Source organism: Lycorma delicatula, chromosome 1 (assembly GCF_047948215.1).
Source record: "Lycorma delicatula isolate Av1 chromosome 1, ASM4794821v1, whole genome shotgun sequence".
NCBI lineage: Eukaryota > Metazoa > Arthropoda > Insecta > Hemiptera > Fulgoridae > Lycorma > Lycorma delicatula.
In genome coordinates this window covers 12,958,398-12,985,821 of record NC_134455.1, presented here as the reverse complement: position 1 = coordinate 12,985,821, position 27,424 = coordinate 12,958,398, and the positions used below count along the sequence as shown (strand labels likewise).

General features: G+C 27.3%; 1 protein-coding gene across 1 annotated transcript; it reads right to left on the bottom strand.

Annotated features, from left to right (window-relative positions):
• Nucleotides 1-3,453: 3,453 nt before the first annotated feature.
• On the bottom strand, nt 3,454-19,938 carry boss (G protein coupled receptor bride of sevenless). The gene is made up of 6 exons (XM_075374273.1): nt 19,827-19,938; nt 18,060-18,188; nt 16,262-16,360; nt 14,868-15,123; nt 10,142-10,284; nt 3,454-5,276 (listed from the first exon to the last, which is right to left on the bottom strand). The coding sequence occupies exons 1-6, from the start codon at nt 19,936-19,938 to the stop codon at nt 3,640-3,642; spliced, it is 2,376 nt and encodes a 791-aa protein (XP_075230388.1). The 3' UTR covers nt 3,454-3,639.
• Nucleotides 19,939-27,424: the final 7,486 nt, after the last annotated feature.

The window sequence follows — 27,424 nt, the reverse complement described above, 5'->3', positions numbered from 1 at the left end:
TATGTCCCGATAACTTTTATATTTTAACGTATCCGCCCAAACAGGCGCAGCGTATAGCATAATAGCCTCGTACACACCTTTTACACAATGTTCATGGTCTTAAAGTTAAGAATTTAATGTTGAGAGGAATCCCAATCCCTGTAGGGGAAGACACCCACCTTGTGACGATTCCGGTCGCCAGAACACCCCACTTCCTATCCATGATGGTCTTTAAAGGGAGTTGTCTTTCGCCCTCCAACTATTTACATCTCATAGTAATAACCCAGGGCTTGTTAGGAGATGTTGAGACAGCAAAATCTTAAAAGTTACAAGAGATCCACTAATTTGCAGTTTAAAGCAAATATTTCCTTTTTGATCTAAATGGCAAATTCATTTGTCAGATTTGACAGCACACAACATTTTTATTTGAAGTTTATTTCATTATGATGACTGAGATGGTGATTTTGAAAATAAACTTTTTGAATAAACCAATTAGAAAAATAGTTTGTTTGATACAAAAATGTTAGCTCTTGTGTAAAACAAAAGTTATGCACTGTTATAATGGGTCTAAGTAATAAAATATTTTAGGATAAGAAAAAAGTTTTACTCATTAGGTACCTTCGTATATTCATCACTCACAGGACCAAACCATGGTTGGAACGAAGAAAAGGTCAAATATTGCGAGAAGTAAAACATCATTGAAACGCAAAGAAAATTAAAAACAGCAACTATTAAGAGATTTTAAAGAACTGTAAATAAAGGAAGAAATATTTAATTTTACTTATGTGATATTATTGAGCAAAATATTTGATTATTATTGAAGAGATAAACAACATAAACTAATACCACACTGATGCAACAAAATAAAACATTGTAATTTTTAAATTAAAAATTCATAATAAAAGGGAAATACAGTACAAAGGTTTTACAAAGCACAACATATTAAACTGTGTTGCCAGTGGACAGTGAACTATATTGCAGTCACAGTGAATACTGCAATCAATGGATTAATTTACTTGCCACTAGAGTGATTCCTTGATTAAATTACTTTTAATTTTATAATTTTAATTTGTTTATAGTACAACTTTTTTAAAAAAAATATGAATTTGCTTTTTAAGGAAGACAGTAAGAAGTTTTTTCAATAAAGGTAATCCTTTATGGTGCCCTATTTCTACTTTAAAATATTTAATGCACTAAGTGGCAGAAAAAAAGTTTATTTTTTTACTAATATTGATATCTTAAAATGAATTATGGAAGATTTTAAACCTATATTTCTAAATCTTTACATTATTCATGTTTACACAATATAAATTATTTTTGTAAAGAGATATTGGTTCAAAATTGGAAAACCATTGCTGAGTTTGCAAAAATCATAATACTTTTTCACTTTTTTACAGTAAATTATATTTATATAACACTTAAGCTTCGCTAGTAGTTTAATTTTATAATTTAAGTGCACTTTTGAAGTTAATATAAAAACCTTATTTATTCAAAATGATGTAGAAATGGTACCCATTATATGCAATATATTAACATGAATAACTATTTTATTTTTATAAAAAAAACCAGTGAAATTTGTAAGTTCTAATCAACAAATAATAATTTAAAAATATAATGAAACAGATCCTATATTTTTTTATATTTAACGTAAGTAGAATTAAAATGATCTGTGTTTTTTAAGACTTAATTATCAGCAACTTCTTCAGTCTTAAGCAATCTGTAATCACATTTTAAATATTGTACACAGATGATAATTTTTTAAATTTCTAATATATTAAAAAAAAGTGATTTTATTAAAAAGGAGAAATCAGAAGTTTGATTTCACTTACAGCATTTGTTTTTACAAATGTTGAAGAAACTGATATAATATATATACCATTTCCGTTACTGTTTTATATAAATTTAAAAAATATTCAATAAAAATCATCAGTAGAACATTACAACTTATGCAGAAGTTCAAACTTACTAAAAATAGTGTAGGTAGATCATTTTATTATTGGTACCAGTGTATAATTTAACTTTTATATTATTACAATTACTTTTTTATATTAAATTGACTTAATACTAATTTAGGCAATACAATCAAACAAATAGACTATCTAATACAATGAAAATATTATGAAAAATAGTTTTGGTTCATGTAATTAAATAATATTTAAAAAATATGAAATATATTAAATGTATAATATATTTTGTGTATATAAAAATTATTGCTACTACTTCTTTAGTATAGCAAACAATGGCCCTAGTATTGAGTTACTGATGTTGATGTTAACTCCACTGAAGAGTAATTATTTACAAAAAGAATCTAATGGAAAATTTACCTCCATGCAATTTTTAAGTGAATCATTTATAATATTTATGTTTTTTAGAGTTGTATATTATACAGTTGGAATTTTTATACTTATATAAAAGTTAATGCCATGTGTACACTCTCCAAGAAAATTTGATGCAGTTTATATAAAGCATTTGTAAACTTGCACAATCACTTACATTCATATGTATGCTCTAAATTTTAAATGGTATAATATTTTTGCATAACTTTTTCATGTCTGTTCAATGATTTTATGTTCAATTCTTTTAAAATATTTTATATTTTAATTGTAGGACCTTTTGTGATTCTATGTGAATTGTGTTCTACCTTTTATATAAATGATTTCTGTGTCTAAAAAAAAAAAAAAAGTATCTGATAACACAACAGTTCTTTTTTAAAAAAAACATTAACTTTTTTTTATTAACTCATAAGTTATGAATTAATTTCATTTTCTGAATAAAATAACTGTAAATGCTTATGACTGAGTACATAAATAAATGAAAACAAGTATTATATAAACATTAAGTAAGGTTTATCAAGAAATTAGTCGAATAGGACTAAAAAAAATGTCAATTCACAATTTGTGACTAATTTTTTGGAGTTATATATATATATACTTTTTTTTTGGAAAACTCAAATACTTTAAGAACATATTAACCACTGTCTTATTTGATACAATATTATAAATTAAATAAACACCAAACCACAGTTATAGAATTAATTTATCAACTTTCCAAAAGTACTTTCATGACCTGCTCGCATCATTAGTTGGTGACTTATGATTATATGAGAAATAACATTTTCTCACAATTCAGTTCTATAACTCTGTTTTGGTGTTTATTTAATTTATAATATTTTATATATATGAAAAGATGGTTAAATATGCATATATATAAACATCTTTCCCCTTTCTGATTGATTAACTAATTATCCACTGGTATTTTAGAAACTATAAAATACTACAATTCTGTTACCTACATTTATGAATATAATTTATGCTGATTAACTATACTAGTTACTCAATTTAACTGAATAACTAGTTATTAATACAACTTCTTATACTGAATATATAATATTATTATTTATAAACTACATAAACTCTTGAATAGTAAGAAGTTTCTTATTCCTAAAGTCATTTATAAAATTAACACACGCACATTTATACTTACACAATAGTCTCCATTAAAAAAAAATCCGTACAAATTTTGACATAATTACAAAAGTCTTTTCTACAAATAGTTTTATTAACATAAAACAAAAGGGTTTTTGTTTAAAAATGTCTCTGGGATATTTTGACTCTAGCAGATCACTATGTTCACATTGATTTTTTTCACTGGTTGATTAACTCAGAATCTTGTGACATTCAAAGGTGATGTAGGAGTGTCATACCTTTCATATGTATTTTCAGGTACCCTATGTTCTGCCCTTTGAATAGAATCCATTTTTGAAGTTGATGGTGTACCTGGCCTATCTGAATAAAAATTAGGATTTAACTGGCCTTTTGGTGTAGAAACTGGATTGACAGAATCATAAAGTGCTTGAGTAGAACGGTAATTAACATCAATAACACTGTTTGATGAAGCATAAGCCAGAGATGGAAGATTACTTGCTAAGTGATCACGTACAATACCAGTCATCATCAAATAAGTTCTTGGTATAAAAACTGTAACAACAATTATTGTTGCTGTACCACATAGCCCGCAGGTTATTATCATATCATGCCATTTGTCTGGTAATAAAAAGAAAGCTGTAATCCACCCACACCACGCTAAAACACATAAAAGTGAGGCTACTGCAAAGAAGCTACCTTCATGATAATTTCTTTTTGATTTCATTACAAATGGAGAAGTAAAAATTAGAAGTATGAGTAAAAACATATTATAGCATAACATAGAAATAAAAAGATATCCTTTAGTCATAGAAATACATTCATCAGTACTTAGAAATTTCCAGTTCATAGCACCAAATTGAATACTAAGAGCAATTTGAACTGCTATAATGAAGAAACAAACTACTGATTGAAGATAGCCATTAATATGACTCATAAATCCACCATCTTGGTCACAAGATGCAATCATAAAACACCTGGCTAACATTATTGAAAATATTAATGAATAGCTTAAACTTGTTCCAAATATTCTTAAATTACAAAATAGTTCTGAATAATATGTATGACCATCAAGAACAATAAATGCAAATGGTAAGCATGAAATGTATGTAAAAGTTACAGAGATAAGCAATAAAAATGTAATTGTGGGATTGCCTTCAAGTATATCTTGTTTGCATATCCTGATTGCAATAAAAGTAGCCACAGCCATAACACATAAAATTCCAACAGCTGATATAGTTAAAATAGCAGCAACCCATGCTTCTGATTTCCATTCAACTGATTCCCAAAAACCTTCTTTTTCACGCATTTTTTCAAACTTTTTGCTGTAAGTAATAAAATTTGAGCAGTGACTGCAATCCATTCCAATTGATTTGTTCCCCAATGCAATATTCCTACATAATTGTAATTTTGTTTTGTTTTCATTTTCCAGCATTAATTTCCATTCACCTTTACTTAGTTTATAGCTACCAGTTCTACTGTATCCAAATTCTTCACTTAAATTCTGTTTTACAACTTTGAATAATTCAAAATCTTCCTCCTCTATTTTTAGTAATTTTAGTATTAATGCAGACAATTTACCTGATTGTAGAGCAGGTTGTGTTACTATTCTACTTTTTGTTAAAATAAAATCTTTACATATACCACCTCCTTGTAATGCATCAGGACAATTAGCAGCTAGACTTGATTTGAATAATGTTGCTATTTGTAATATATCTGTAGCCATTTGAATAAATACTGGACTTTGTACTTCCTCAATAAGTGGTAATTCTGATCCATTATTTGTTGAATTATCTCCCGTTGAATTTGACACAAAATCATATAAATTATTCATGAAAGATGGCAAAATCACATATGATTCTCTTGATAAAAGACCTGAAAAAAATATATAGTTTTTTAATTATGACTGATATGTTTTCTTGTAACATAATGGTAGGGTCACTACAATCCAATGTTTGCAACAGTTTGAAAGGTTAAGAATGAGGTTGTTAAGTATTATTAAAAAAAAATTATCGCCACTGCTAACTGCTTGATAATATGTAGATGATGTAGTACCTTTTTGTAAGATATGCATTAAGTATTTGTTGTATTTGGATTCTGGCTTGATTAAAAGGGAGATCTTGGCCTAGGCTCAGGTATTATTGCAAGCACCGTGAATTTAAACTTTTATTTTTAATTTTCACCAGAAAGGTAGAAATCACCTTTCTAAATTATGAAATTATCAGTTAAATTCTGACAAATCAAGGTAAAATAGAGAGAATGTAGTGAGTGTGTTCATGTTTGGAAAATGTATTGGTTACAGGTGGTAGAGTGATACAGCTGATAGATGGTTTGTGAAAGTGAGAATGAGAGTAAAGAAAAAAAAATTAATCCAATTTGAGTTATCTTGCTGCTGATATATTTGGATCATTCAGTTTCAGGTAACCTTTTACCTTACAGAACCAGCAGCTGAAATTTATATGGGCTTACAACCTGTGTGACGGTTAAATAAAAAAGGAATTTTGTGCTGATGGATGAAATCAAAAAGTGATTAAAAAAATAGTAACAGTAATTCAATGTTTAGATTACGTTCATGAGAAGAAGAATAAGAATAATTGATCAAGTTTATTAATGTTGGTTCATGATTTAAAATGATTAATATTCATTTCACATGATAAAATTCTGAATCATCTATTATTGCTTTTATACTTATGATGTTATTTACATATACTAAATTAATTATTCTTTTTAGGATTTTTGTATCTTTTATAGGTGTTTTTTCTAAAAATAATTAAAAACACATTAAATAGTTCAAAGATGAGACCATAAAATTTGAAACTCAAGTTTATTTAATGTGACAGATTATCTGATATTATGCACTATAAAATAACAGGTAATAGTTTATAAATGCTTGACATTTTCAATAATAGTTATAATAAAAGTAATGGTAGTTTAGAACAATATTAGAAAATAAATTTAAATTTTCCAGTGTGTGTGATGTTTTGACGTTTGTTTAACTGTCTGATGTTTTAAACATAAACATTTTATGTTTGAATATAGATTTACAATTATACTTTTTTCTAAAATTATAACATAAAGTGATGAAACAACAGATAGTTTATGAATACATCAAACAATTTAAGCTTGTGCAATGTTGATAAAGGAATATTATTTTGGTTATACTAATCTGACTTTATGAGTATCTGACATAATAAATTTTATTATGATCATATGAAATTTTGTTTCTTAAAAAAAGAAAAAAGAAAAACTATATTACTGTCTTAATAACACAGGAATTATTATTAAAAATAAACACTGAACTTTATCTAAGGGTTGAAAGATGTCATAAGGGCAAGTTGTATTTTATTACACTATTAAATGGTTAATCTATTAATATTTATGATTATAAATAAGTTTTAAGTTTGTGTATATATATATATATATTTAATTTATATATATATATATATATATATATAAAATATAAATTTATAAAGACCATGAAATTTTATTTTGTCTTTTATAAGTATAGATATAATTTGTCTGAATTAAGTAGATTGAAAATACTTTTGTATATGCCATGTTGTCAATCCTTTAATTTCTAATATAAAGGATTTAAGAACTGATTAATAGTGAAGACTTGTAAGACTGACTTGTAAAGATTTTATTTTTTTTGTCTTCAGTCATTTGACTGGTTTGATGCAGCTGTCCAAGATTCCCTATCTAATGCTAGTCGTTCCCTAACAATACCCTCTACATCCTACATCCCTAACAATTTGTTTAACACATTCCAAACGTGGCCTGCCTACACAATTTTTCCCTTCTACCTGTCCCTCCAATATTAAAGCGACTATTCCAGGTTACCTTAGTATGTGGCCTATAAGTCTGTCTCTTCTTTTAACTATATATTTCCAAATTCTTCTTTCTTCATCTGTTTGCCGCAATACCTCTTCATTTGTCACTTTATCCACCCATCTGATTTTTAACATTCTCCTATAGCACCATATTTCAAAAGCTTCTAATCTTTTCTTCTCAGGTACTCCGATCGTCCAAGTTTCACTTCAAACATATACTTTCAAAAATCTTTTCCTGACATTTAAATTAATTTTTGATTTAAAACAAATTATATTTCTTACTGAAGGCTCGTTTCGCTTGTGCTATTCGGCATTTTATATCGCTCCTGCTTCGTCCATCTTTAGTAATTCTACTTCCCAAATAACAAAATTCTTCTACCTCCATAAACTTTTCTCTTCTTATTTTCACATTCAGTGGTCCATCTTTGTTATTTCTACTACATTTCATTACTTTTGTTTTGTTCTTGTTTATTTTCATGCGATAGTTCTTGCGTAGGAGTTCATCTATGCCGTTCATTGTTTCTTCTAAATCCTTTTTACTCTCGGCTAGAATTACTATATCATCAGCAAATCGTAGCATCTTTATCTTTTCACCTTGTACTGTTACTCCGAATCTAAATTGTTCTTTAACATCATTAACTGCTAGTTCCATGTAAAGATTAAAAAGTAACGGAGACAGGGAACACCCTTGTCGGACTCCCTTTCTTATTACGGCTTCTTTCTTATGTTCTTCAATTGCTACTGTTGCTGTTTGGTTCCTGTACATGTTAGCAATTGTTCTTCTATCTCTGTATTTGAACCCTAATTTTTTTACAATGCTGAACATTTTATTCCAATCTACGTTATTGAATGCCTTTTCTAGGTCTATAAACGCCAAGTATGTTGGTTTGTTTTTCTTTTTACTCTTCCTTCTCCTACTAATCTGAGGCCTAAAATTGCTTCCCTTGTCCCTATACTTTTCCTGAAACCAAATTGATCTTCTCCTAACACTTCTTCCACTCTCCTCTCAATTCTTCTGTATAGAATTCTAGTTAAGATTTTTGATGCATGCCTAGTTAAACTAATTGTTCTGTATTCTTCATATTTATCTGCCCCTGCTTTCTTTGGTATCATTACGATAACACTTTTTTTGAAGTCTGACGGAAATTCCCCTTTTTCATAAATATTAAAGGTAAAGATAAAGACTGTAATTTCATCAACTGACATTCAATCAGAAGATTCATTTTACCAACCTAATGCGTTGAATACTAAGTATAATTTAGTAATCATCAGCAAAACATTTATTAAAGAAATACATGTTTAATGTAAGCATGCTGCTCTAACCACTTACTAGTTTATGGTGACTTAATTAATTAATCAACTGAAAAATGACGAATTATATTAGTGTAATACAAATTTATATATATATATTAATATATGATTATGTGATATTATTCTTCATGCTTCTTTGCCTAAACAAATTGACCAGATATCTTGTAACTTTTAGCCTAATGCACCTTTTTAATTCTGCATAAATAGCTGTTGTCAGCACTGAAGAAATCAATATTCTATTCTAACTAACAGGTTTTGGGATACAGATATACATATACACATATGTATGAGCTACGAGATCTCATGTTGTATTATTGGTTATTCAGCATTAAAAAATTGAAAACAAAAACCTAAAATAACTGTTCCTAAATACACTCATATCTCACAAATTGTGGTTAATTATTCATAAAAAACTGTTTAAAGTACAAAACCACAAGCAATAAAACTTTTGTATACCTTAATTCAAGATAAAAAAAGATGAGGGAAAAAAAATTAAATCAGTATAAAAAAGTGCCATTCCTTCAGTGCTAAATGTAATTATACTTTAAGTTTAAAAAAAAAAAAGTTAAATATAATGCTTCTCTTCACTCATAGTATAAGACTGATAATATAATAATATTCTTTTAAGGATAAACAATATCAATGATTGTAATTAAAAAAACTCACATTCTAGATTCATGAAAATTTGCTTCTCACAGGTATTTTTGGAAATATAGAACACTTTCTTTGTTTCAATTGTTTAACATCTCTGTGTTGGCCTCTTGCTTGTTGATTGTTGAATTTATTTAAATAATAAATGTTATTCACATTTTGTTATGGTGATCAGTGAGTGTTCTTTAGTTAGACTGAACTAACATGTAGAGATTATAATGTTTCTTGACAATAAACCATTACTAAAGTACCTAGCTGCATTATTTGCAAATTAGCTCTGAAGATGAACTACACATACAGTAATGTTCTAAAAATGTTAAAAGATATTAAAATTCATATTCATTTCCCAAAATTACTGCCACAATAAATTTATTTATTTAATAGATGTACTACAATTAATATGTTCAGAGAATAAAAGTTTAAAAAAAGGAGAAATAAGTTTTACCTAAACTATTTCAGTTAAATTTCAATTTCACCTATTCTAATGCTGAATGTTTGAAATATACAGAATTATTTTTATAATAGCATGGTGCAAATCTATACTTCTATAATTGGAGTTTAATTAATTTATTCTACTCAAGTGGAAAATAGTTAAGATTACTTAAAGAATTGTTTATACTACATAAAATATTATGAAATTACTTTATCATTAATGGTTATAATGGAAATATACACATAGACAAAAGAGAGACAGAGAGAGAGAGAGAGAGAGAGAGAGAGAATACAAAAATAAAATAAGCTAAAAAGAAAGAAAAAACACAAAAAGAAAAGCTATAATCATAAAGAAAAATTTACCTACAAAAAACAGCTTATAAATTTAAATTCAGTTTTAAAAAATGTTTTATAAATACAAATAGATATTTTCCCTAACATATTGTTTTTCAAGAGAAAGGGGTTTATTAATTACTACTTTACTTTAACTTTTAACTTCTTAAATACTATACTTACTTGGTTGAATTGTAAGTTCTCCATTTAAAGGAATAAATAAAAGGCAAGCATTGTCATTTATTGAAATACCCTTTTCATTCAGTACTTTGTCAAATTCAATACCATCAGCAATAAGTAAAACTGTACCATCCAAAGATATATCTCTGTAAAAAAGAAAAACATACAAATTATTGTAATTTAATGTCTTCACTTAATGAAAATTTGCTTTTTATACAGGTTGCCTGCCCAATAACATTTAATTAAATTTTTTTACAGTAATTAATCATTTACATTGCTTATCTGTTACTAAAACTGTAATGCAGCATTTCTCCAATATTTTATTAAACATCTTCAGTTTAATGAACTCTTTAATGAAATACGTTAAATTGTTAAGGACATAAACAAACTTGTGTTTGTTTTAGCAATGTTCAAAATAAGTCAGAATTAATAGAAAGATTTGAGGCATTTGTTTATTATTGTGTTTATTGAACTTTGAAGATGGTTTTAAGAATAGATTAATTCAGGTTATTGGGAGAACAATAAGGCTTAATCTTAGCATTGTCATTATTTACTATGGCATTAGTATTTTTCTCTAAGTTACATCTTTTAAGAAATAGCTAAATATGGTTCATATGAACAATATTTAGAAAAAATTATTGAATTTTGCTGGAATTTCATGTTACAAATCAGGTTGAACTCTTTTTGAGTTATTAAAGATTTAATTGCTTTGTTTAACAATTTTTGTAGTTAGATGAAACATAATTTCTCTTAATGAATGCAACAAACAAAAATTAAATTATGTATAAGTTACTGAAATTCTTTTTTTAACAGAAAAACTCTTCTCAGGTATTGAATTCTGAAAAAAAATTTGTAATTATTTAAACACTATATTGATTTATAGCTTCATTTTTCTTTAGTAATTTTTTAGTCACCAAGTGGGACATAAATTTTCATTGCAAATAATGTCTTTAAGCTGTGTGTATAACTCAAGTTTTACCTGAAAATTGCAAAGAATTCATTTAATTTTCATATTATCTTCGTGTTAAGTTAATAAATGAAGCAAATTTCCAATATTTCAATAATTTTTTAGTCTGTTACTTTTATTTGTGTCTGTTTATCTGCTGTTAGGATAACAAGGAAATGCTAAAAACTATTTTAATGAAATTTTAAGAATGAAGGTAATTTAACCTGACTAGCTATTGGGGGTATGTCTTCACTTGAAAGAATAACAAGTGTACTTTCTCCTTTTGAAGAAATAATATACTTGATTAGGATACTTTTTATGAAAAAGAAAATAATTAAACAATTTTTTTTTTAATAACAAAAAATTAAATCCTATTCTTTTTTCTAGAGAACCTTTTTCTAATTCAGATGCTTATGGTGCATTTTAGTTAAAAATTAAAAACAAATAAAACAATTCTTGGACGTCTTCTTTTTCATTTCAATTAGAATTTTAACTCTCACCCTCCAGGTAAAACTGATCAGGAAAAAATTTAAAATCATCAAAATTTAAACAAACAAAATTTTTAAGATATTTCATGAAAATATTTTGTGACTTCAAAATGAGGTACCTTCCCCACTTTGTAAGAAGTACAAATTTTTTTATTTGCTTGATATAGATGTTTTTTAGTTTTTTTTCAGGAGAAAAAGTGCAGAAAATGAAATTTGGATAACTATAGTACAAAAAGTCTTACTGATTGTTTCCTTCTAGTTAATATTTAAAGGATCTGTACCTAGAGGAACACAATCTACATAAGTGGTGTTATAAAGAATAATAAGTTGGCTTAGTAGTTTAGTTTGGAAGGTACAGTAATTAAATTATATGTTAAAAATTATGATTTATTGTCTACCTGTAGATGTCCATGACAGAATTATAATGTCTGTTTTCATCTGAAATATTATTTTATCAAAAAAGTAACATTTTTTTGTTAAAGTGATATTTGTTGCTTTTATAAACTGAAATATTCATTTTGTTTTGTTGCTTTGTTTTTTGGAATCAATAGTAGCAAGAAACATAATTGTTCTTTTGGTAAAGGAATGTATTTTTCTCACTGAACATGTCTTTCATGAAGTTGACAAGTATACTGATTTAGGGAAGCACAAATTTTCTGAAAAATTTCCAAATACTTCTTCTGTTCCTCATTGCAATGCAGTTGAAACTATTTCCAAGAAATTTTGGGCAGTAGGATTTGCTGAAGATGCTGATTGAAGTGGAAATCCACCTAAACTAAATGAACAGAAGCTGCTTAATATTTTGGATGCTATGGTTGAAAGTCAATCAAAGTCAATGTTTAAGTTAGCACAGCAGCAATACATTGGACTTACTACTGCACATAAAGCTATAAGAAAAGAACTGAGACTTTTCCCAAAGTAATGTGTATTCAACAACTGAAACCTACAGATCATGCCAAAAGTCTAAATTATTTTCAATGGTTTAAATGTCTTATGGACCTAAATTCTATAGCTATCCTTGACATTAATTTTTTTTCTTACAGGTGAAGATTGGTTTCACCTGGAAGGATAGATTAATTTACAAAGTACAAGACTGTGTACTTCACCTAAGCAAAAATTGGAGTCTGGGTCAGTGTGAGTAGAATGCATATTATGGATCTAATCTTTTTTTGAAAATACAGTTAATAGTGACCATTTTGCTGTTTTAATAAACTTTAGTCAGTTAACAGTTAATAGTCAGTTATTAGTCAGTTAACAGAAGTGTAAATCAATCACGATTTGTTTCAACAAGATAGCACCACAGTACACGCAGCTAACTGGTCAATGATTTCTTTAAGAAATGTCTTTGGTGAATAAATCATTTTGAGGGATTTGTAGCCTGCAAGATTGCCCGATCTGACTCCTCTAGGTTTCTTTCTATAGGGAGCAATGAAACGAGCAGTTTATTGTTACAGATCAAGCATGATTTGCAAACTAAAAATCACAATAACAATATACATATGAGACATTCCAATACATCAGCTGGTTACAGTATTTGAAAACAAATTAAAACCTGTGTATTGATGTTGGAGGAGGTCATTTTCAACACCTTTTATAAATTATTCCAGTTATTGTAATATTTGTAAAATTAAAATTTTAAAAAGTGGAAGAATTTTACAGAGTGGATTAGTTGTTCCTGAGATTAAAAACAAAATTAAACTCTTTCAACAGTAGAATAGAGTTGTGCAAAGCTTATTGTTTATATGTCATATATAATTAATGTCCAAGATAGATTATTTTGTACAGATATTATAAAGTGCGTTTAAAACAATACTGTTCAAATAATTTAGGATTTTTACTGTAAGCACAATATCACTCATTTTCCAAACTATGAAAGTGTTTCAACAGTGCCACTTTTCTAAATTTCTTACTTTCTGAATAATTGAACTGGTTCATTTTGTGATTAAATTTTTTTGGTTCATTTTTTGTGATTAAATTCGCTGAGGGACTAATGTAAATGATCTGATAAACTAAAAACTAGCCAATATGCAAATATCAAAATATAAAATATATAACTAAGGAAAATGAAGGCATTTTCCTATTTTGGCAACTTATTATCTCTTTTTGTTTTATTTTTCAGCCTAGCATAACTATTTCCAAGAAAATTTTTAACTTAATTTTTTTTTTTTTGGCTTCAGTAATTTGTTTGGTTTAATGGAGCTCTCCAAGATTCCCTATCTTGTGCTAGTCATTTCATTTTGGTATACCCCCTACATCCTACATCCCTAAAAATTTGTTTTACATATTCCAAACGTTGCCTGCCTACACAGTTTTTTCTTCTACCTGTCCCTCCAATATTAAAGCAACTATTATTAGGAAAATTAATACATCTACTATTAGAGAATTAAAATAAAATATTAAAGAACTAACATTTTACATTAAGGGCAAAAGGTTAGTTGATTTTTTCATGAATTCTTGTGTGAACTCATCTTGACTATCAGTTTATGCAAAATTTTCTGTACCACTTTCTCACTTAACATTTGTCTTTGGAATTTTCATTCATGTATTGTCAGCATGCAAATTCATTAAATTGTTACTTCCACACAATACAGTAACTACTACTGGTTGCATGAAATACAAAAGAGAGAGAGAGAGAGAGAGAGAGAGAGATGAGAGAGAGAGAGAGAGAGAAAGAGAGAAATACGTAAACAGGTAAGGCTGTTAAAACATTAACAACATTTTTAATATTGTCAACTGGTTTAATAAGTGGATAGAGCAGTTCAATTGCTTCTAGTGTTGGCTCTTTATATGGCACACTCTAAGACACCTTGGGTTTTTGTTCATTGTTTGTAGCTTGTCACATTATCACTTCTTAGTAGCTATTAGAAAGACAGCAGAAGACTTTTTTCTGTAATCCGTTTTCTATGCAGTGCCCATTTTAATTTCATTATTCAAATTTGGCATAGAAAAATTTTAGACAAAAAAATAATCCATTATTAGGAGGTTAAAATATGACTACACTAATTTGAATCTTAATCTTACAATTATCTTATTTGAATCTTAATCTTATTTGAATTTTAATCTTACACTATTGTAAAATGCATAAAGAAAATTCCAAAAATATATCCTTTCTAATTTTAATTGTCAGATTCGTCATTCAAATTGTCAGAATTTTTTAATAAGAATGTACTTTTTTAAAACTATTTGACTAGGTTATGAAAGAAGGGACATTTATGTAAACAGTAATAAAAGAATTATCTAATTCAATTTGCAATTGTTTTCTTTGTAGAAATGGAAATGAGTGTGTTGTACCTACCTTAATTCAGATAGAAGTTTTTTTTTGTGAACACATAACAAATTATAAGTTGCCAGTTCATCAAAACTATCAAGCAGCAGAGAATCACTTGCCAAAATGAGATCTATTACACTCCATCCAAGAGATACAAGTAGTGATGTTGTAATATCAAATAAAAATGGAATATGATATGGATTTGATGTTGTAATTACTGGAAGAGAAAGTGTACTAGTGATACCTTGTAAAGACTGATAAATCTCTGGACTACTCAAAATACCTGGAAAATAGATAAGTAGACAAATATTTAAATGGAAATTAAATTATTACTCGCACTAAAAAAAAAAAAAAAAAACATAAAAAAGGATTCATTAAGTGCTAAGATTCCCTGATTACTTTGATTTTAGTGTCATCTTAATTTGGAATATATATATATTCTTACCATTTTCTATTCTTGTTTGTTGGAACTTATTATGATGAATAAATATACATATGTAAGTCAAGAATTAATCAACATACATTAAAACTCTATTGAAACTTATGAAAATTATTAAACTTTAATAAAATAGTAATAAAAGTAATATTCAAACATTATTTTCCTGAAAGTTAAGATTTTAATGTGTTGTAAAACGTAAAAATCTTGATTGCCCCAATAAGGAAATACATTTTTGAATGAGTTTGGTAGAATGATTTTCATTTGGAAGCTCATAAAGTTTTAAAAATTTCTCTTTGTCCAAAATTATACAGAAAGGAAAGTAAAAGTATGATACACAATTATTATCTTTTAATATTTCCATTTGTTATCTTACAAGAATTAATCCCCAAATAAAATATATTTGTATATATATATATATATACATTTTTCTTTTTTTTTCTGTGTATTCTTTGCAGTTCTCAGATTTAGGGATATTAACCCACCGGGTTGGTCTGGTGGTGAACACGTCTGATTTGGAATTACTTATTTGGAATTAATTATTAATAATTGCTAACCTCTGATTGCAAAAATGTTTTACAATAAATAATAATTCAATAATAACAAAAAAAAAATATCAGAAGTTATTAATGAAATAAAATTTTATGTACTTCTCATTTTAAAAAAATAGGTATATGTAATTTTGTAGGAGTACAAAGAAGTACATGGTGTCCACATCAGATTTTTTCATTTGTAAATAAAACTGAAATAACTATACTTTGATTTTCTTAAATTAATTTTAAAAAATCTGTACTCTACCACTTAAAAAAAAAAAGTTAATGAAACTGGTTTCTTTTTCATCTCAAAGGAAAGGCCAATGTGGGTGTAAAAGAAAAACTTCTCAAACAGAGAATCCAAAATGAGTTAATTTTGACAAAAAATATAATTGTACACAAAGTTTAATAATTATATTTTCATGCAAATATTAATGAGATTTATGAAGTACCTAAGGATACTGAGTCAGTGCAGTCATCTTCCACAGTTGCAGTGACCACTGCTTTTTGTGACATCAGAGCTGATGAACACCCATCATACAGTGATATACCTGAAAATAATACTGAATTTATTATTGCTATTATTTAATAATTATTAACAAAAAATGACTTCTTATAAATAATTTAGTGTCTATTATGGTTTAATATTCGAGTAATTAGAATAAATCCATCAAAATATATAATTTCAGTTATTTTTTATTAAATTTGTACGATAATATCTGTATTATGCAGTTTGAATAAATTAATTATTTATCAAGTCCATTTATTAATTATATACATAAATGGCATTTTATTAAGAATACAAATTGGATATTGTGATTAGAATGGATTGGTATATTTTATACAAAGTGAACAATTCTGTTTGGCTTCCTATACTTTTAATCTGTTCATTCTTAGTTACAATGACATTCTTATCTTATAATATAATGCTTAATATGACTTAAGGTTTACTATATATATTGATAGGCAGAAAAATTAACTGATACTTCTGTATCAGTTAAAATACGATTTTTTAACAGCTAAAATTATCCCTTTTATAATTTAATTGTAGTCTTTTTTTTTCTTATCCATGTAAGTTTTTACATAGAAATAATAGTGGACTGTCATATTTGGTTATGATTTATATATTCCCTGTGGTGTTTTAATGTGTGTATGCATTTTTGAAATTTCTATGCCTAATCAGTTGGAAAGTTTTACAAAAATGACCCCTTAAAAAACTTTCACCGTAGAAGAACAGGCCTATATATTTTGCTACTAAGAAAATGCCCAAGGACTTTAAACATGAATAGCATACTGGTCATCAACCAGACGACGACGACAATATATCAGTTTACATGTTAGTATGGCTAGTATATTAGTCTGAATAAATAGAGAGTTGTTGCACAGAATGATTGGTAGACTTCTGCGCATAATTTCATTAACTAAATGCAATAAATTAATTCATAGAAGTATTTTACATAAAAAACAGTGAAAACAAAGCTCATTTCAATTACATTTAAAAAATTCATTTATTATACAAGTACACATTTGATAAAGATCTCATGGTCAAAAAATCTGGTGAGCAGCTTCGGACTTTGTTAAAAAAGAAGAGATTTTTCTATTAGCAAGCAAATATCAACATGATAATTACTTATTCTACACAAATAATTCTTCAATGAATTATAAATACTAGTTTTGGTAATATTAGTTTCTAAACTAAGTCTTTAATGAATGTTGTTTATCCATAGTAAGTAATATTCAAACAAGATTGGGGTACTTGTAAATTTCCATAACTTTGAAAGAAATAATAATGAAGACAAGAAACAAATACCAAATTAGAGAGAAAAAGTTTTAGGTTTCTAATATTATATGAAGCACTGTGAAGGAAAAAACAATTCTGCAGAGAATATGAATCACACTACTCCTAGGAGTTGAGATTCACCATAAGAGGAAGATTTATTGTGTGTTGTGGTTAGTAAGATTTGAATCAAATATTCTACTGCAAAGAGAATACCTGAAAGATGTATGGATTTAACTACAAGGTAATATTGGTTAAATGGTATGAAACTAACGCTAAGATAAAATTTTAAAATATTTCTTTACGGAAATTCTATATGAAAAAACTAAAGAACATGTTCTGATCAGTGATTTAATGACAACAAAATTATAAAATTTAGAACCTGATCATCGGAAGCAACATTGTAATTCTAGATTTAAAGATTCATTTAGTTGTAGGTTGAATTAAATAGGTGTGAATGAGAGAAAACATACCTATTTTTATTCCAGGAAGAAATGATATATCCTGAAATGTCTTAATTACTGCTATAGATGCTGCCATCTGTTGAATCCCAAAAGTAACTGGTGTAGAACAATTTTCTCCTGAGTGTCCATTAAATATACCTGGAAAGAGAACAGGAAAAGGTTGTAGTTTGATTTGATTTCATGAATTTTATTTACTGACAACTTTGCTGTAAATAATATTTCTCTACTGAAAGTAATATATTTTTATACATATATCATTATATAGCTGATGAATAAATCATATCTATAATTTACAATTCTGTTAGGAAAACAATCAGCTTACTGCTAATACCTTAAAAACCATTCAAGATCATTGCAATTCGAAAAATAAAAACTTTTAAACTGTTAAGTTTTTAATTCTATTGTTTTATTCCTCAGGCAATATTAATCAGTCTTATTCTTTAAAGAAAAAAGAAAAAGAAATCTTAGCCCATTATACTTCTTTGTTGCTAACTTCTTTGCATTTTATAGACACATTGCTCATATATTTCTTATGCACACAAAAAATTAGTAGTAAGGATTTAACAAAATATGTTTTTTTAAATCTGAAAAAATTGTGGCATACTGGTACACTTTTATTACTGTTGGCAGTATTCTTTGTTTTTATATACTAAACTAATCTTCTTAATAGAATAGCTATGGTGTTTTTATAGAGAATCACGTTCTACTTGAGAAATTCTAAGTATGAATGTAGAGTACTGATACAGAATTTGTATTTGAAACAGATACTAAAAATGTCTATATTTTGATATTAGCCTAAAAGCAAATAGCAGAAAATATTCTAAGTATGTTCAGAAATACTAGTCATAATTAAATTTTTTTTATAATTGTTACTAAAACATTTAATAATTTATGTTGAATTTTTAAGGAAATAAAGGTTGTAATTTTGAGAGTGAACGCTTCAATATTATCTTTGGAATATGGTATAATTCATCACACTGGGATGAATTCAAATTTATACTTTACATGTGATTAAATGAATCAATATGACAATATTTGAGGGAAAAGAAACAACAAATGCAAAGAAAGACAAAATCTAGCATTTTCTTAATTATGAAGTTGTACTCATAGAGAATGTAATTTAATTATTGTTTCCCCTCTTAGATATATGTTAAACTTTTGATTCTAGGTAAAACAGTAAACTATACAATATCCTAAGAAACTAGCCCACCTCTTTTCTTTTCCATTAACCCTTTTTCTCTCCACATAATAGTACTCTCCAAATAAGCAATAACTACTACAACAGCTTAATTTGGCAAGAAGGAACTACCTTCCTTTGACAGCTAGTTCCTTATTGGAAGTTGATGTACAATTATGTCTCCTGGATTATGTTTGAGAATTATTATAAGGCTTGCCCAGCATTTAACTCTCCTAAGCATTTACGTTTATGTTTCTAAGATGATGAATCTAATTAGTGATTTAAGTGCCTATCTGGTTAAGCTGGACCTCCTACTCCTGATGCTCTTATAATCTAATTTCTATTTATAAATACATAAAATATAAAATAAAAGATAATATATAAAAAGTTTTATTTGAGAATAAAATATGAAGAAAGTTTTAAATCTATAATTCTCTTTTAATTTATGAAATTTATGTTACAATTTAAAGTAACTTATGGAATACTAATTCAAATGAGATTTTAATCCATTTTGTTCTATTAGTTATGAAAATCGTTGACTTCAGTGAATTATATATTATCGTTAATATATTTTTTTTTTAATATACTTTATCTCTTACCTGTCAAGTATGCATCTCCAGGCACTTTGAAAATTGCTTGAGAATCATTGCAAGAAGTATGAACTTTGGTGATAAGAACTAACAGACAAATTGCTTCTAATTTAACTCTCATACTCGTAATAGTGCTTTTCTATTAAAAAAATAAAAATATAAATATATATATATATATATGTGTGTGTGTGTGTGTGTGTGTGTGTGTGTGTGTGTGTGTATGTGTGTGTGTGTGTTTCAGAGAGTATATATATATATATATATATATATATATATATATATATACTATCTGTTCATTCAAAGAAGATATTGGATAAACACACTGCAGACGACAGAGCGCTGTGGAACAGTATGCCTAAAAATATTACATTCTAAACTTACATTTTTTTGTAATTCCTCACAAAATTTTATACTCACTTTACACTTTATTTATTTATTTAATTTTAATTATTATAATTCAAATTGCTATTATAATTTATTTAATTATAATTATTTATTTAATTTACTTTGTACTTAATTTTATACAAAACGTATAACTTTTTAATATAATAAAACCTACGAAAAAAATAATATCCCAAACAATAACTACCATATTATTAAAAATAATTTAATAGGTAAAATATATAACTTGAACAAAATCTTATCACTTTGAAACGTTAAGAAAATTGCTTATCTTATTCTTTGTCAGTGTCCGACAAACAATGGATTCCCTCCATTATATCCGATTCTTCATCACTCCCAGAAGTTGGCTTTGACGAAGAATTGTCTCTAACATTAATTATTAGTTCATCAACCACAACATCGATAAAATTATCTAAGTCCCACATCTTGTTTTCTTCATATGTAACATGCTTTGCGCACTGTTTCACTAATCAGTTGATACCTTGTTTACGCATTTTTCAAGCAGGATTTTAACTTCTTTCATTTTATATGCATTATTACTTCGGGCAACATTCTTTAGCAACCTTTTACTTGGCTCTACACTGACTCAATCAGACTAAGGTTACAGTGATATGGGGGCCTTAACACCTTATGACCTTTCGTTTCAGCCAAATCATCGATTAAAAATTTGTTACGATTGTGTTTTATGTGTTCAAGGAATTCTACTTTTAAATTGTTTTCTCCAAAGTGGATATTTTTTTATTGCAGCCATAAAGCAATTTCTTGTTTCCCCCATAAACTGTTCGGAATATTTTCCGGTTTTACTTATGGTATAGAACATTGTCCATTACAGCAATACTAAATTCGGGTAATAACGACTATACTTTTTCAAACCACTTCCTAAAAATATCTCCGTTCATGTCATTGTGGTAGTCTCCAGAATTTTTGGATCCAAAAACGAGCAATTCCCCTTTTTCATTGCCAATATATACCACAGTTAATCGCTTTCCTTTATTTTTTGAGGAGGTTGCAGGACCCTGCTTAATCCTGACAGAAATGCTGTTTTTACCGATGTAACTGCCGTATCACACCAAATTCTTAAAGTGGTTTGGCATTCATTTACCCACATCTCATCCAAATAAAATATATTTCTACCCATTTTTCTATAATTTTCTATTTTTTTTAAAAATAATTACGTCGCCAAATCTCTTTTCGATCAACAATTACAGTTTTATTATTTCTTTTAATAAATTTAAAATCCATCGGCAACAGCATATTTGTATAAACTAGTGCGTCCAATCGCTGGTAAACTCTAGTCACGGTTTATCAGACAACAATTTTTTTAAAGTTGGTATTTCTTTTCGAAAAAAGAAATTATGTAGTCAATATTACTAGATTTTTGTCAAATTCATGCAATTTTTCCTAGCACAGGTTTTCCAAGTTTATTATTTTTAACAGGAGTTTCCACCTTTCCTTTCCTATTTATTTCAGTCCGTAATCTATTAATACTATTAACCGACACACCATTTAATTCACAAGTAAGTTTCACTACTTCCTTTTTAACCAACGTAGAATTTTTCTCCAGCAGTTGATTGAATATGTTTAAAACTATACTTTTTCACCACTTTGAAAATGTTTCTCTTTTCTTTGCTTATTGAAAAATGTGTCTGAATTATCAGCTATATTGATAAACTATTCGAACACCACACACACACAGTCATGTGTTCTAAAAAAAGTACATAACTGCAATGTGAAACAGAACTGTAATTAAAAGTAGATTAAAAATATCCAGTATGGAATAAGAAACCCACCGGGTTGGTCTAGTGGTTAACACGTCTTCCCAAATCAGCTGATTTGAAAGTCGAGAGTTACAGTGTTCAAGTCCTAGTAAAGCCAGTTATTTTTACACGGATTTGAATACTAGATCGTGGATACCGGTGTTCTTTGGTGGTTGGGTTTCAGTTAACCACACCTCTCAGGAACGGTCGAACTGAGAATGTACTAGACTACACTTCATTTACACTCATACACATCATCCTCATTCATCCTCTGAAGAATTATCTAAACGGTAGTTACCAGAGGCTAAACAGGAAAAAGAAAGTATGGAATAAGAGAAATTATACTGTTATTTTGGAATCGGTGACTTTGTTTATAAACATCCGGTAGTTACAACAGCTCGGTGCGTACAGTAGCGTACTGTATATACACTCACTACCATACTCCCATTTTGTTTTATTTTCCTATCTTCTAAGAATGAAAAGATTATAGCATTATTTTAACTAGAACAAGATTTTCGTATGATTGAATTAATGATACCATGTTTCAGATATTATATACATTTATACAAAAATATGTGAATATACATAAATAGCGTGTAAATTATATTCATTTATATGCAAAAGAAATTATATATATTTAAAAATATATTGGTCACATGGATTTTCTTTCTTAATTATTTTTTTATAGAATAATAGATTGGGTAGGTAATAGAAGAATTATGTCTACCTGTTTGATAAAGCACTGGTAAAAAAAAAAATAAGTTGTTGAAGGTTTTTTAACACACTTCTTAACACACTTTAATCCATAATCATTATGGATTATACATACAGATTATACATTTTACTTAATCACCTTAACCCAGAAGGATAGACAATAAAATAACTGAAAAAATAACATAAGAAACAGTAAATAAACAATCACTGAAAACAATATGTAAACATTTAATATCAGTACAAGAAGTTGCAAATATCCCACCAAGGACATCAGTAATTTAGGACATAAAAAATATATTGTTCATAGTTTGTACGAAAAGTTATGGTATTTTGCCATTTAATAAGTAAAATTACACAGAATGTTCTAAAAAATGCGAAAATCAATAGCAAAGCAATACAAGGAGAGTTTTCATGTAGAAAATAAGAAAAAAGATTATCATGTTGAAAATATGTTAGTATTAGAGATCAATGAATTAGAAAGATATTCTTAAAAGTATTTATTTTGAATGAAGTGCTTTATGGTAATGAACCATGAACAATAAGAAAACAAAATATGAAAGAATGGAGACTTTGAAATTTGCTTTTATAGAAGCATGCTATATATTAGGTAAGTTCATAGAATTGTTACACAATGATTATATCTTTACAGAAATTTTAGTCTAGTTATGTGTTATCTTTCATAATTATAGGAGAAAATAACTCACTCATTTGTTGTTTATTCTGTTTGCATATACTCATCATAATTTCATTTTTAAAGTTATCCAAACAATAATTTACTGTTAATGCAACTGTGATTACTCAGGAAATAGAAAATACAAACATTCTTTTTGACAGTGTCTGAAGGAAAAAGTAAAATAAATTATTCATGCTTTTATCTAACTATGCCAAGAGTTGAAATACAGATTCTTTTGTTTTGGAGGTATGTTTGTGTTTCTGTAATTTCAGAACAGCTGTGCGGATTGTCATAAAGTGGGCATCAAACAATTCATCTTAGTGAATAATGATTGAAAAATTACCAGATTGACAGCTGGTACATTATTGTACTAATATATTACATATATATATATATATATATATATATATATATATATATATATAAATAGTACTAATATTATATAATACTAAATATTTTATATAGTACTAATGGGATATAGCTGCAAACAATGATAAATGAACGCTTTCCTTTAAAATGATACAGTGAACATCCACTTGCCACTAGCCACCTCAAAGGAATAAATCACGAGAACATGAACATTAAAACTTTGATATTCTATACATACATAAAAATAATCACTTCTAAACATATTTGGATTTTATGAAACATTCAAATACACAAGACAATTATGTGTAATAAACAGATTCATTTCAAATCATATAGTCTTTTCAACCAAATTATAAATACATATCTTTTTAATTTAAAAAAGTTGCCAGTAGTAACATTATTCGGTGCCTTAAAAAAAAACTAATGTTACTAAAGATGGCCACAAAAAAAACATTATAAAAGCTAGTGATACTAAAAACACTGCTAAGAAAGGTAGTAATTATCAGTAATTACTGATAATTAGATGATCTAAAAGGCTTTTAGAAGAATAATCCTATTAATTTTATTAATTATTTGTAATGTCTAATGATCATTTCAATATTTTACATCATTAGTTACAGGTTGGTGTAGTTTCCCTTATCACAGATATTTATTTTCTCATATTAACATATTTGCTTAATTAATGACAGAGAATAACTTTCACTTTTCAATACTAAATTGAATTTATAACACTTATGTGAAACTTATGTAGTATTTAAATAGTTTAATTTTGTTTTGAGAATTGAATAATTTTTTTTATTTATTAAGTAGCAACAACTAATGAGCTTGTAGCAGTCATACTAAGTTAAATTGTTAAATTTTTCTGACTTTACCTGGGAATCAGACTTAGAACCTTCAACTTTCAGGCAAGTTTGCTATTATCTGCACCATGAGGGCATTCTGTCACATAATTTAGTTTGGTCATTAAACTATTGACTGATCTCTAAAAGAAAGAATATTCTCTACACATATTTTATTTGCTTTTAATTATATGTTGATGATTACTTAATGACCTTCCAGATCCATTTTTAGAAAATTAATCTAGACAATTTCAAGAAAATAATCATCATGTTAAAAAATAATTTGATAAAAAAAAAATAAAAAAATAATATAAAGTCTTTAGTCACATGAAGCGCTAATTCTTTTACGTTTATAATTACAGTTTTGTTTATAATTTAATTAAGTATTTATTATTACCAAACATTCTACATAAAATTAAAAAAGAAAATTTTGAAGTACTACGTAGAATTATCAATGGAAATTAGGGAATAGTAATTGTTTTAATTACAAAATTAGCTTCACAGTCAGAAAGATTACAAATAAAATAACTAAATATAAAAAAAATTAAAAATACCATATTTTTTTAAAATAAACAACTAACTAATTTGTGTCAGGTAATTGTTTAGTGCTGCCTTTATAATGTTAGATTATCAGTTTATAAGCTCAATACCTGACAATTAAGAGTCAGCAATATTAAAGGAATTCTGGAATTTTTTTTCTGTTATTTGTTTGAAGTATTCAGTTAATTGTATTTAGATATTTAAAGCTCTTGTTGATTTGGAAGCTAGTTCTATTTTTTTAGAATATGTTCAAATTTATCGGAGCTGCAGCATTCAGAATTATATGTATAATGGGGAATGATTGACATTTGCTAAGCATTAAATAAATTTCATTGGATTTAGAATTTTATTCGTATTAACCAGTAAATAATTGTCGGCCTTCTGTGGCGCAAGTGGTAGTGCCTCGGCTTTTCATCGGTCCTGGGTTTAAATCCCGGTCAGGCATGGTATTTTCACACATGCTACAAATCATTCATCTCATCCTCTGAAGCACTACCTAATGTTGATCCTGTTGGAGGTTAAAAAAAAAAACCCTGTAAAGAATAACTAATATTACTCTCTATTAAGTAAAATTCTCAACAGACTACATAATGTCAAATCTGGACTGATGTTTATTGAACTTAGAGGAGGAGACCATAAGTTAAAAATGTATGAAATGAAACATAATGTGATCATTGAGTTTATCTAAGTTCAGACCTAAATATTAAAACGATGTACCAAATGTATGATGCTGAAATTGCAAATCCAGATAAAAAAGTAAAACATTCATACTTCCATCACATTTTCAAAACTAAATTTAATGCTGGCTTTGGATCTCCGAGAACAGACGAATGTTCACCTTCTCTTTAAAAGAAAGAAAATTAGAAGAGAAGACCTCAAGACTTAAGTAAAACGAAAAATTTAATTTGTGAAAACAGAACTCATTTTTTAAAAGCTAAAGAATTTTACAGTTTACTGCGAGAACAGATTGAGAACCTTATAACACTTTCCTTTGATTGCCATAAAAACCAGGTCCCTCCTAGCTTAAGTGATCAGAGTGCCTATTGCTCTAGATTTATATAACAATTTAACATGGTGAAAGTTCACTCTAAGCTTCTCAATCAAAGAACAATGTTTTCATTTACTGCTGGAAAGAGAGCGAATACTCAAAAAGTTCCAATGAAACTGAAACAGGTATATACCATTGTTTATTAAATCACTACATTTCTGAACATGTTACAGTACTTTGGCTGGTATCAGATGGTTGTGGAGACCAAAGAAAAAATATAACTTTTATGGGTATCATATCAGTCAGTTAATCAACAGATCCTATCTTATTTTCAAATGATTGTTAAAGTCTTTTCAAAACATGGAACTGTAATCAATTTATGTGAAAAAGTGTATGATTGGAAAAAAGAAATCAACAAAATTTAGAAGCCGCCTGGTAAGTCGCATTTTTGTTTTTATTAAAAAAAAGGATTCTACTTTAAAAGAAATGTAAAGAAAGAAATGCACTAATTAAAGGAGAGTTGCATTACATTTCTAATACAGGTAATCAGATCTATTAGTAAAAATGGATGTACTGTCATGAATTTTAACCCACCAAAATAAATCAGGATTATATTAAAAAAAATTTCACCTCTCAAAATTAGGGATGTCACTTAACTGCTAAAAAAACACTTTGGAGATGACTGGAAGACACTGGAATTGTTATCATATTATAAAAACTTGGCAGAAAATGAAACAGCAGATAATCAAGCCATTTTTCAGGGAGACGGTAACACTGAAGAGGCATGTGAAAAATGAAAGAAACTGGAGATTTAATTATATGTATGTTAAAGAGCGTATCATTATTTTTTTTTTAGTTTGATTGTATTTCTATTGTTTAAATAATTAAACAATTTTTTACAAAATTATCAAATCGTATTTTTTTTTGTTAATTCTTATTATTGTTATTTTTGAGTTTTTATTGTACAATGGGACATTGTTTATGTTTTTGTGATCTATTTATGGTTATTGATTATTAAATCAAGTTTCATGCAATCAGTTTAATATTTAATTTATTTCAAATACAGTTATATCCACATATATTTAAAACCAGATAAAACCATTTCAGTAACAAAACATCCAAACAAAAAATACAAATAATTTTAAAACTATACATTTTTTAATGTTCATATTTACTATAATTCATCTATGGCCAAGTTCCAAAAATCATGCTCAAAAGTGAAATTTAAAACAATTATAATTTTTAAGATACATATTTTTTTCCTCTCCTGAAAAAACAATTATGCATGTATCGGGTTTTGTTAATACATGACTAATATATGAATA

What these genes read in the sequence shown, in the direction of transcription:
- boss (XM_075374273.1), bottom strand. Translation starts at nt 19,938, where the DNA reads ATGAGAGTTAAATTAGAAGCAATTTGTCTGTTAGTTCTTATCACCAAA. An exon ending in TGGAGATGCATACTTGACAG is followed by an intron (nt 18,189 to 19,826) that starts GTAAGAGATAAA and finishes TTCTCTTTCCAG; the next exon opens with GTATATTTAATGGACACTCA. An exon ending in TCTTCCTGGAATAAAAATAG is followed by an intron (nt 16,361 to 18,059) that starts GTATGTTTTCTC and finishes TATTATTTTCAG; the next exon opens with GTATATCACTGTATGATGGG.